Genomic DNA, 12,014 nt, shown 5'->3' on the forward strand with positions numbered 1-12,014 from the left:
CTGTGGGGTCTGAGGGAGATGAGGGCCTTGGTTTAAGGGCTGGCTGCCCGGTTCAGCAGAAGAAGAGGAGTCCCAGGCCATGATCGATGTCAAGGCACAAATTCTATGTGAGGAATGAGACAACCGACTCCCCCAGAACGGAGGAGACCACACACAGTGCCACCTCTGCCTTCGCCCTGGGAAGCCAGGTTTCGAGCTCTCAGGCTGAATTGCCCTCTCAGTTCCTCCAAGGGTGGTCTCAGGGACGTCAGGGTTTGGGTCTAATGAGAGAGGCCTCATTCAACCTAGGGAAGGAGCCTGGTTCCTAACAAGAGTCAGGGTGGTAACACCGAGTGAAGATGAGGGAACCCCACCCAGAAAGAAGTGAACCACATAGAATCTCATCCCTACTCTCAGACGTGGGAGGGAGACTCAGGCCTGGTGACCTGATGAATATCACTCCCTTTTTCCCGGACCATGGCAGGGAGGTGAGGAAGCTCGTGGATGGGAGTATGGGCTGAGCTCAGCAGCCGGAGGATTTCCCGGTAATGCCAGGAACCAAGGAGAGGACCCTGAGAATTGAGGGGACCACCTACGCCACAATAGTGAGGGCCACAGAATCTCTGCCTGCCTGTCAGCATTGCAAGTCCACACACCGTTGTAGCTAGAGAGACAAGAAAATTTTCTTTCTAGTGGGTCTCGGGGAGTTGGGGGCCTTAGTACGAGGGGATAGACTTCAAGTCAAGACACAGAGGATGTCCAAGTCCTGCTGTGCGTCAGGGTGAGGACACTGAGGGATGATGTAGATGAACACCCACCCAAAGCAGTGGGGGCCCACAAACTCCCACCCCCCTCGGCCCTGGGAAACCCCAGGTAGAGGTAGCCTGATGTGTCACCCCTCACTTCCAGCCCCAGGGAGCCAGGCAGATGTGGGCCTTGATCTGAGGCCCGAAGACTGAGGTGAGCTGAGGGAGGAGAGTAGATGCCGTCAGAGTGAGGGCGAAAGAGGCCAACGACGCCGGAACAGTGGGGTCCCGCGGGGTCCAGCCCCTGCTACCAACCCAGGGAGGGCATGGACGGGGGTGAATGGAAGGGGCCCACCCTTTCTTTCATCTTGGGGATCTCAGGAAGGTGAGAATCTTCAGGTAATGCAGGCGAACTCAGATCAGCGGAGGGAGGATTTCCGGGGTTTGCCAGGACTCACGGAGAAGATGCTGAGGACTGTGGGGAACTCCACCGCATGCCAGCGGGGACCCCACAGAGTCCCTCTGCATTGTCGTTCCGAGGCGCCCCCGGGCACAGATGTCAGGCAGAAGTGCCCATCCGTTCCCCAGTCGGAACTCACAGGGAAGTAAGCATCTTGGTGTGACGGGTCAGCAGAGGGAGGAACCGTAGACCCTCCCCTGAGTGAGAAATGGGGACCGTGAGGGAGGAGCCCGCGTTATAGGGCCTCGGCGTGCCTGCTGCAGCTTCAGCCTCTGGACACTAGGGACGCTGTGGCCGGGTAAGGCCATCCTCACTTCCACTGTTCGGTCTCAGGGAGCTGTGGGCCTTACTGTGAGGAAATGTCCTCAGGTCCCCCAGATCCTCCCAGGAGACCCAGTGGGGACCGTGCATGACGACTGAAGGTAGCACACCCCCCTTCCACCGAATCAAAGGAATAATAGAGAGTCCTGCCCAGGCCTCTGCTCAGCCCTTGAAGGCCCAGAGCATGGTTGTCAGGCGGAGGCTCCTCATTTCTTTGTATCATTTCTAAGGGAGATGAGGTCCTTCGTCTGAAGGTGCCACTCCAGGGGCAGAAGGGGCACAGGGGCACAGGGGGGCTGTGGGGGGTCCCAGACCCTTGGTATCGACAAGATGAGGACGCTGAATGGTTGAGGACCAACGAGTTCAGGACAGAGCAGGCCCCACAGCACTGTCAGCGCTGTGCACCCCGACAGTGTCCATGACTCAGTTCCTTCTCGTGGGCCCCAGGGAGCTTTGAGGTGTCACCTTCAGAGCAGCACAGGGAAGAGGCCCCGGCCCTACCAAGAGTCCATGTGACAGTCCTGTTTGTGAACGAAAGGGACCGTTGGAACCCAGAGAGGGCCTACCCTACCAGGATCTGTGGTCACCGCCGTCAGCCACAGGCAGGGCTGGCAGGCTGTAGCCTGAGGCTCACTCACTGTCGCTTCTCACGCTGGGTTCTCAGGGGACAGGCTGAGCAAGAAGGAGGGCCCAGTGGTTCCTAGAGCAGTGCCCTCAAGGGAACGTGCGGAGCGGCCTTCTTCAAGTCAGGGTGGTACCTCCCTGCTGAAGGTGCTCACACCCTCTCACCTTCCCTCCTCCAGGTTCCAGCATCACCTGCTCTCCTGGCCACTCCCCCGCTTGCTGTCCCTGCCCATAGTCATGCCTCGGGGGCAGAAGAGTAAGCTGCGTGCCCGTGAGAAGCGCCGCCAGGCCCGGAGGGAGACCCAGAATCTCGGGGGTGCTCAGGCCACTGCAGCAGAGATAGACGAGTCGCCCTCGTCCCCCGCTTCTGTTTCTCAGGGTACTCCCCCGAGCTCCCCTGCTGCTGGCACTCGCCAGGAGCCTCAGGGAGCCCCAGCCACTAGCTCTCGTGCTGCAGGGGTTTCAGGCCCAGGATCTGATGTACGTGCCAAGGGCCGGGTTGAGGCAAGGAAAAATTCCTCCCGGGCCTCAACCTCCGGTGAGAGCTCTCAGAGAGATCCTCTAACCAAGCAGGTGGGAATGTTGATAGATTTCCTGCTGGAGAAGTATACAGTGAAAGAGCCCATTATAAAGGCAGACATGCTGAAGCTTGTGAACAAAAGGTACAAGGGGAAGTTCCCTGAGATCCTCAGGAGAGCTGCTGAGCGCGTTCAGCGGCTCTTTGGTCTTGACTTGAAGGAAGTCAAGCCGAGTGGTGACTCCTATACCCTTGTCAGCCAGCTAGATGTCAGCGATGATGGCAGTCGGAGCAGTGGCAGGCGGTTTCCGAAGAGTGCGCTCCTGTTGCCTCTCCTGGGTGTGATCCTCTTGAAAGGCAACCGCGCCTCTGAGGAGGACATCTGGGCATTCCTGAGTAAATTGGGTGTTTATGATGGAAGGTGGCACTTAATCTTTGGGGACCCCAGGAAGCTTATCACAGAAGATCTGGTGCAGGAAAAGTACCTGGTGTATCGTCAGGTGCGCCACAGCGATCCCCCGCGCTATGAGTTCCTGTGGGGCCGGAGAGCCCGCGCTGAAACCAGCAAGATGAAAGTCCTGGAGTTTGTGGCCAAGCTCACTGATATGGCCCCCAGTGCCTTTCCAGTCCATTATGAAGAGGCTTTGAGAGATGAGGAAGGGAGAGCCCGAGCCAGAGCTGTAGCCAGGGCTGCCACTACTGCCACTGCCGTGTGCGTCCCAGGGCCACGTCCAGCCTCTCCTCACACCCCTAGTGAGGTCTGAAGCCCAGCCATTCTTCACTGTGTGGTTGGAAAAGCCTGTTAACCAGTGTTCCTGATACGCTTAAATAACTTGTTGACTTTTTCCTGCATTTTTAATTGGTGTTGCTTTCAACAGAAAGTTTATTTCGATTCAGAATATAAGTATGTGAATGACGTGGATCACACACTTATTGCTGTTTGTCAGATTTAGGAGTTAGAATTTTGTTTTTTGAAATGCGAATTGGAAATCCTTAAATCACTTTTGTGGTCCAGAACAAGAATAACATCACTTTAGGATAAGAATATCCTTGGAAACATGAAAGAACACCACCCTAAAATAGGATCAGAAGATAGCTAGGTAGCTAGATGGAGAGATAAGATAGATAAGACAGATAGAGAGCTAAAGTAAAAGTTGATCAATTCTTGGTTTGCCTTACTCCATTTAGTCTTTCTTTTGTAAATTTAATAAAAGATATAGACTGGATTTGCTTATGGTTTTCAAGAATGTTTGAGAATATAAATTCTAGCAAATGATTTGTTCATGCCTCTTATTTCACACAAACATTAACTGAGCATCTGCTCTTAAGAAGTCTCTGTGCTTGTACTGGGGATGTTTAGTCAGAAAAGTCCTAGCCTCTGCCCATGCAATTACAGTTTCGCAGAGAAGCTATTATTATATGGAAAAGGGTGAGATACTCTCTACTTCAAGAAGAGCAAGTAAAAAAGCAGGGTAAAGAGGGGGTGGAGAGAACATATTCCTTCGTTTTCATTGTTAAAAGCAGAATTTTGGCTGATTGGGAGGATTTTTTCCGGCTAGAATGCTGCATATTCTCTGACATCCCTTAGATGTAAAAAAAAAAAAAAAAAAAAAAATCCCAGCTGGATTGATGGTAACATCTGAGGTCAAGATAATCATAGTAATACCTGCCATTCCCTAATGTCTCAATACAAGACAGGCACAGTGACAGATGCTTTCCATACATCACATATATTCCACCAGTCCTACAAGACTGGTCTTATCAAACTCACTTCACAGGGAAGAGCCTGAGGCTCATAGAGTTAGAGTTTGGTAATGTGCCAAAATTCATAAGGCTGGTAAATGACAGGGGTGGGACTAGACTCCTGGTCTAAATTACTGTAGAGCTCGTACTGTTCTACTCCTCCTACCCTGAGACACACCCTGTGTCTTTTATTTCAGTTGTTTTCCCAGTCCTTCAAACTTTGTCTTAGGTGATAAAAAGAATGGCCTTGTGCTCAAACTACTGGACTGGAATACGTAGCCAGAGCAGTAAGAATACCAAGATATTTGAGAGGTATAAATAAATGAATGAAAGAGACAGTATTCGGTGACAGTATAAGCACCTACATTTGCGATGTTAGATAACCTCAAAAGACTAGGGGCTCTCAAAATCATCCTCACAGTCTCTTCCCTGTAGAAAGTAAATCTATCAGAACAGAAGTGACGTGGGAATCTTCATCTGGCTGATGAGATAGAATCGATCAGTGTACTTTTTTTCCCTGACAGGCTACCACCACCTGTTCTGGGACTCCTGCCTTGTCCTATAGCTTCCCCATCTCACATTACTCCTGGGCCAGGGACCCATTCTCTGTAAGGTTTGCAGAGCGAAAACTGCTCAAGAGTTTGCAGAGATGTGGAATTTCCTCAGCAGGCTTTAATCCAAGAGATAGAAACCAAGACGAGGGCCCCATGTAGGAGGACTGAGGAGACCAACACCCCAGAATATTGGGGACACCATTCCTGTCTGCTCTCAGACACAGAGGGTCTCAGGCAGACCTGTTAGGCTAACCGTACCCTCACTTATTCTTCAGGCTTCTTGGGGCCATAAGAAATTTGTCTAAGGGCAGAGTTCTCAGGTTGGTAGAGGAGAGCGTGTGAGTCTCTCACAGAAATGACAGTGATAAACCTGAATAAAGACCCAGCCAGAGCAGTAGGGTCCCATAAAGTCCCATCCCCTGTAGCAGCCCCTTGAGGTCCAGAACAGTCCTGGCTGCTTGTGACTAACACTTTGAACTCAGGTCGCGGGAAGGTGGGGACTTTGGGGATCAGCAGAGCCCTCAGCCTTAGATCAGCAGAGAATGGAGTTCCAGGAAGTGTGCAGAGTCATAGTGAAGACCCTGTCTGTGGACATGGGGACCACTCAGTCCACCACTGACAGGGCTACACTTAGCCCCTCCTCTGCTGTTAGGCCTGGGAGGCATAGGCAAGAGCTGGCAGGGTCAAGTGCCCCCTGACTTCTGCCTGCAGGGTGTCAGGGAGGTGAGGACCTTGGTTTCTAGGCTGGCTGTTGAGCAGAGAGTGGAATCCCAGGCGTGACAGTGTCAAAGTAAAAGTCCTGTATGAGGAGTGCGGCAACCAACTACCCCGTCACACATATATCCTTAGAAAGTCCCGCGTCTGTAATTGGCCTTGGGAGGCAATAGACAGGGCTTTCAGGCTAAGTTTATCCCTTATTGCCTGAAGGAGGATGGTTTCAGGGACTTAAAGTCCTTGGACTGATGGGGGAGGCCTCATTCAGCAGAGGAAGGGTACCCAGTTCCTAACAAGAGTCAACATGATGACACTGACTGACAATGAAAGGATCTCTCCCAGAAAGAAGGGGACCACAGAGAGCACTGTCCCTGTTGTCAGACCTGAGGCTATGTCACTTAGGCATGGTGACATGATGCGTCATACTCACTTCCTCCCAGAGCTCTCATGGAGGTAAGGAACCTCATTAAAATCCATGTGCTCAGTGGCTCTCCTTAGGGTCTCAGGGAATTGTTCCCTGTACATTTTGTTGACAACCTTCAGCATGTCTACCTTCATAATGGGCTCTTTTATATTTCTGCAGTAGGAATTGCCTGCCGATGCAGGGGACGCGGATTCGTACCCCAGTCCAGGAAGATCCCACATGCCGCGGAGCAGCTGGGCCCATGAGCCATGGCCGCTGAGCCTGCGCATCCGGAGCCTGTGCTCCGCAACGGGAGAGGCCATGGCAGTGAGAGGCCCGCGTACTGCAAAAAAAAAAAAAAAAAAAAAAAAGCCTGAGCATAGTATACGGTAGGTACCTTATATTTAATCAATAAAGACCGAAAGAAAGACTATAAATAAGGAAAAGATCGTCAATTTGTGGTTTGCCTAAATCCTTCTCATGTTTCTTCCTGTAAAAGTAGAAGTTATACACCTGGATTTGCTTAGATTATTCAGGAATATAAGATAAGTTAAATTTTAATGGATTAGGCCACATGCTTACTCTTTTTTAATTTCCCAATCATTAATTGAGAATGAGCTCTTTGGAAGGCTTCATACTAGTACTGTGGATGCTTCCCCCTGCCACCCACCCCAAAAAGCCCCCAAACAACAACCACCACAAAAACAAGATCTAGCCCCTGCCCATTGAATTTTAGAGTCTAGGAGCTGCTATTATAAAAAAAAAGATGGTGAGATACACTCTACAACCTAAAGAACAAGTAAAATGTAGGGGTAAAGAGGGCAGGCAGTTGGAGCTGAAAGCAATCAAGTGTAAATGGCCTGAGGCAAGGCAGTTTGGAGCCTTAGGAAAATGCAAAGCCTTCAGTGAGAAGTAATTTTAAGTGAGGTTGCCTGGTGGGCTAGATGAGACTGTGGGAGTGGTGAGCCCGGCCAGACCCTCAGATGGAGGGCCTCACAGAATCCAGAATCCACTGGGCTGGCAATCTTTACCCTGGGTTGGGGGAGCCAGAGACCTCGCCATTAAAAGGGTACTCAATTGTTCTTTGTTGTGTGTAATTTGGCAAATTGTAGGCAAGTTCTAGATTTTTGTTGGTAGTTAAATAAATGGAAATCATGGTTATTTAGAAGAAAGGGTAGCGGGTAGGGAAGATACTAGTCAATGACAAAAATTCTAAGGACTTTGAGTTGTTTCCAACTGGGAAAGATTCTCCCATAAGCGCATTATGTATTATATCCTCTGGTGTGGATATTACATGATTGTCCTTGCTAGGCAGCATTTTAGTTAATTGTGATTTCTTTGTCTTGCTGTTTGGTTAATGTGCTCAGGTTCATGGGGCTAGTGAAACAGCAGGTAAAACAATTGATTAGCTTAAACTGGTTTTGCCTCCTTAAATAGGGTGTTGATTAATCAAACCTTGAGTTATTTTACAGAGACAGAACTGCACACCTCCAAGGAGCAACCCATGACCCCAGGATGACCTTCCGTCTGCAGAACTCAGAGAATAGAAATGTTGCCTGGAGAGCCCGTGAAAGTCCTTCAATTAAGGAAAAGCTGGCCTCCAGCAGCATGTGTAGCTTATATGGACTAATTCAAGACTAGCCAATTAGCTTCCAAGTTTGAAATTACCCTAACCCCTTAAATTTCACCCAGACCGCTGGATTGAGGTGAGATTTGAGAGCCTTGTCTCCTGTGTTAGTCGGCCTTGCAGTAAAGCTCTTTTCTCAAAAACTGTTGCCACAGTGTTGGCTTCTGCGCACACAGGGCAGTGAGCCCTTGTTCAGTAAGTTTTGGCAACCCAGGTGAGATTTAGGTCTTGTGACCGCCTGCCTGAGGCACTGTAGCCCCTGGCAGAGTGTGGGCCCTCGGCACCAACCTTGAGTAGCCACCTAGACTGAATTTGTCTAGAAGGTCGGCTTTTGGGTTCCTGCTTCCCCGCCATGGCGCTCCAGGCTCCTCGGGCTACTTTCACTTTTGAGAAAAGAAACAGCTCCTGGATCAGACGTCTTTTGGGTGAGTAACCTTGTTAAAATGTGCCTGTACCTAAATTGTCTAATAATCTCGTCGGAATTGTGGGTTAGAGTCCTGCCTGGGGGGGGGGAGGGTTTTTTTGGTCAGGATAGAGTCCAGGTTAGAGTCCTAAGGCTAGGATCGTGGGCTAGAGTGCCACCCTCAGAGAGACAGTACAAAAGGTTACAGATGCTGAGGTACTCAAAGGATTGGGTTGAAGTCCCAGGCCTTTGGATTTGTTTGCCTATGTTTGTTTAGGTCTGACTGTTATATTTGTTAGGATTGGCTAATGGGAGTTGGCTACTGGATGACTGTGGCAAAACGTTATTAAACCTGATTGATATTAATGAGAGTCCTCTGACTCAGGAGATAAAAGACCTTGCTCCTGGACTGGAAACCTTGCTTTACAGGGTGATGGGGTTTTTCACCCATGCCTGAGATGATTGCCCAGAGGTGGTGTTACACGTGTATATTCCTTTTTTATTATTATTTGTTTGTTTTATTGGAGAATAGTTGATTTACAATGTTGTGTTAGTTTCAGGCGTACAGCAAAGTGAGTCAGTTATACATATACATATATTCTTTCTTTTTCAGATTCTTTTCTCATATAGGTTATCACAGAATATTGAGTAGAATTCCCTGTGCTATACAGTAGGTCCTGGTTGGTTATCTGTCTTATATATAGTAGTGTGTATGTTAATTCCAAGTTCCTGATTTATCCATTGCCCCCACCACGTTTCCCCTTTGGTAACCATAAGTTTGTTTTCGATATCTGTAAGTCTGTTTCTGTTTTGTAAGTAAGTTCATTTGTGTCATTTTAAAAAACTAGATTCCACATATGAGTGATATATGATATTTGTCTTTCTGTGTGACTTATTTCACTTAGTGTGATAATCTCTAGGTCCGTCCATGTTGCTGCAGATGGCATTCTTTCTTTCTTTTTTTATGACTGAGTAATATTCCGTTGTATATATGTACCACGTAGTTTTTATCCATTCCTTTGTCGATGGACATTTAGGTTGCTTCCATGTCTTGGCTATTGTAGATAGTGCTGCAGTGAACATTGGGGTACGTGTACCTTTTCAAATTATGGTTTTCTTTGGATATGTGCACAGGAGTGGGACTGCTGGATCACATGGTATTTTTTTTTTAATTTTATTGGAGTTTAGTTGATTTACAATGTGTTAGTTTCAGGTGTACAGCAAAGTGATTCAGTCACACATATACATATATTCGTTCATTTTCAGATTCTTTTCTCATACAGGTTATCACAGAATAGGTCCTTGTTGGTTATCTGTCTTACATATAGTAGTGTGTATGTTAATCCCAAGCTCCTGATTTATCCACCCCTCATGCCCCACGTTTCCCCTTTGGTAACCATAAGTTTGTTTTCGATATCTGTAAGTCTGTTTCTGTTTTGTAAATAAGTTCATTTGTGTCATTTTCTTTTTCAACACATTTTTTTAACATCTTTATTGGAGTATAATTGCTTTACAATGGTGTGTTAGTTTCTGCTTTATAACAAAGCGAATCAGCTATACATACACATATATCCCCATATCTCTTCCCTCTTGCATGTCCCCTGCATTGGCAGGCAGATTCTTAACCACTGCACCACCAGGGCAGTCCCGGAATAAAGTTTTTATCTCAAAAGCCAGTGCCATAGTATTGGCTTCTATGCATGTCAGGCAGTGAGCCCTTGCTGGGTAACACTAATAAATGACAGGCCTGGGACTAGACTCCTGGTCTGAATTCCTCTAGATCTCACACTGTTATACTCCTCGTGGCCTAAAGCAGAGCTTGTATTCCTTGACACTCAAATGTATCTGGGGATAAAGATAAGGACTGTGTGGCTAAAGAACGGGATTGGAATCTATCCAAAGCATTGAAGAATACCTCAGTAAATGCCAGTTAGGAATAAGGAGGAGGAACAGGAATAAGGAGAAGAAACAGATGCTGCTCAGTGACAGTAGGATCATCTCTATATGCAGTGTCAGATAACCTCAGTCAGGGGAAGCACAAAACCATCCTGGGCAGCTCCTTTCCTTTAGAAGTATGCACATATCTCAGATGCTGTGAGTTGGGTTCTAGGTCACCGCAATAATGCGAATATTGCAATAAAGTAAATCACACGAGATTTTGGGTTTCCCAGTGCTTATAAAAGTTGTTAATCCTATTGTACACTTACTAGACAGTGTCTAAAAAAATGCACACATCTTAATTTAAAAATACAAAACAGTTACAATAATAACAAAGATAACTGAGCAGAGAACCCTAAGAAAATAATGGAAGAGTTTAAAATATTTCAAGAATTAACAAAATGTGGCCCAGGGACCCCACGTGAACACATGGTGTTGGGAAAACGGGCCCATTCACATGTTCAATGCACAGTCACCACAAACTTACAATTCCTAATAAAACAGAATATCTGTGAAGCATGATTAAGTGAAATACGATTAAAAGAGGTATGCCTATAAATCAGTTAAAACAAGTCACAGGTGAGGCTAATTCTGGCTGTTGAGAAGGACAGATTAGCATTATTTTTCTCTGGGAGCCCACCCCTGTCCTGGGCCCCCTGCCTTATGTTGCATTTTCCCCATCTCACGTCAAGTCTGGGACATGAAACTACAAGGTTTGCATTAGGTACACTGCTCAAGAGTTTGCAGGGATGTGGCATTCCCCAGGAACCTTTTAATCCAAGAGATAGACAAAAGGAACACACCCCCACCCCCCGAAATGAGTGTGGACTGGAGAGACAACCACGGCAAAATATAGGTCATTCAGAGACCTGCCCAAACGTTCTCTCAGACCTAGAATGCCCAGGCAGGGCATCCTCTCTTATAAGTCTCATAGTTCTCAGCGAGGTCAAAGTCTTGGTCTAAGAAGAACAGCCTCAGTTCAGTAGAGGGAGAAGCTCAGGTTGGAGGGTCAGGGAGGATCAGGTCCCAGGACTGGCCAGGAGTACGGTGGGGTCCCTGAGTGAGGAAAGAGGTATCACTAGACCCACAAATGAGGGGGCTTTACAGACCCCTGCCCCTATTCTTAACCACGAGAGGCCCCAGGCAGCAGAGCTCTAGGGATGAGAAGCCTCCTCGTTTCTATCTGTCTGGTCTCGGCGAGGGAAGGGCTTTGTCTATCAGGATCAGCTCCCACTTCTGCAAGGGAAGGGGTCTTGGCCATAACCAGACAAACCAGGGTCAGGGTGAGGACCTCAGTGCTAATGAGAGGGTCTCTCTCCCAAGGAGGGAGGCTCACAGGGTGGCGCCGCTCTTGTCAGGCAGAGATGGTCAGAACAACGCCCTGCCTTCCCCACTAGGGACTCGGGGAGGTGAGGGCTTTGTTTGGAGGCTGGAGGACTCGGGACCACAGAGGGAGGGGTCACGGGCTCTAATAGACGGCACGGAGAGAACCGCGAGGGAGGATCAAGGGGCAGCTGACCTCTGAACCCCGGGGTCCCGTAGAGCCCCGCCCCTCGCGTCAGCCATTGGAACCCCACGCAAGGCAACCATTAACCGAAGTGGCTCGCACACTTCTGCTCCGGGGGCGAGGAGCCGGAAGGTTGTTCACGGCGTTTGTTCGGCCAAGGGCGGATTCCCAGGACTGATCTGCAGTCAAGGTGAGGACCTGAATGCGGACCCAAGGGACCCTTCCCCCCTCCCGTAACAAAGGTGACCCCCACAAATCCCGCCTCTGTGATCAAACGTGGAAGGTTCCCGAAAAGCTGTTAGGGGGAAAGCCTTAATCTAAGAGAGAATTTCCCGATTCTGTACATGAAGGAAACCTAGGCCCTAAGTGAAGTCAAGGCGGGGTGGGGGTGGGGGCGGGGCCTGAGTGCTAATGAGGGAGTGGAGATGGCAACAGAGCCGCACCCATGCACTCAGTTCCCGGAGGCTCCAGGCCCGGG

At 48.8% G+C, this 12,014-nt stretch overlaps 1 protein-coding gene across 1 annotated transcript; it reads left to right on the forward strand.

Moving 5' to 3' along the window:
- Window positions 1-1,747: 1,747 nt before the first annotated feature.
- LOC309796536 (melanoma-associated antigen B1-like) lies at window positions 1,748-3,401 on the forward strand (the record flags this gene model as incomplete). The annotated part of the gene is given in 2 exon segments (XM_082609771.1): window positions 1,748-3,355; window positions 3,358-3,401. Coding segments are annotated over 2 exon segments (1,032 nt in total). The 5' UTR covers window positions 1,748-2,367.
- Between the last annotated feature and the right edge of the window lie 8,613 nt (window positions 3,402-12,014).

This window comes from Mesoplodon mirus, assembly GCF_964341445.2.
Source record: "Mesoplodon mirus genome assembly, chromosome: X".
Lineage (NCBI taxonomy): Eukaryota > Metazoa > Chordata > Mammalia > Artiodactyla > Ziphiidae > Mesoplodon > Mesoplodon mirus.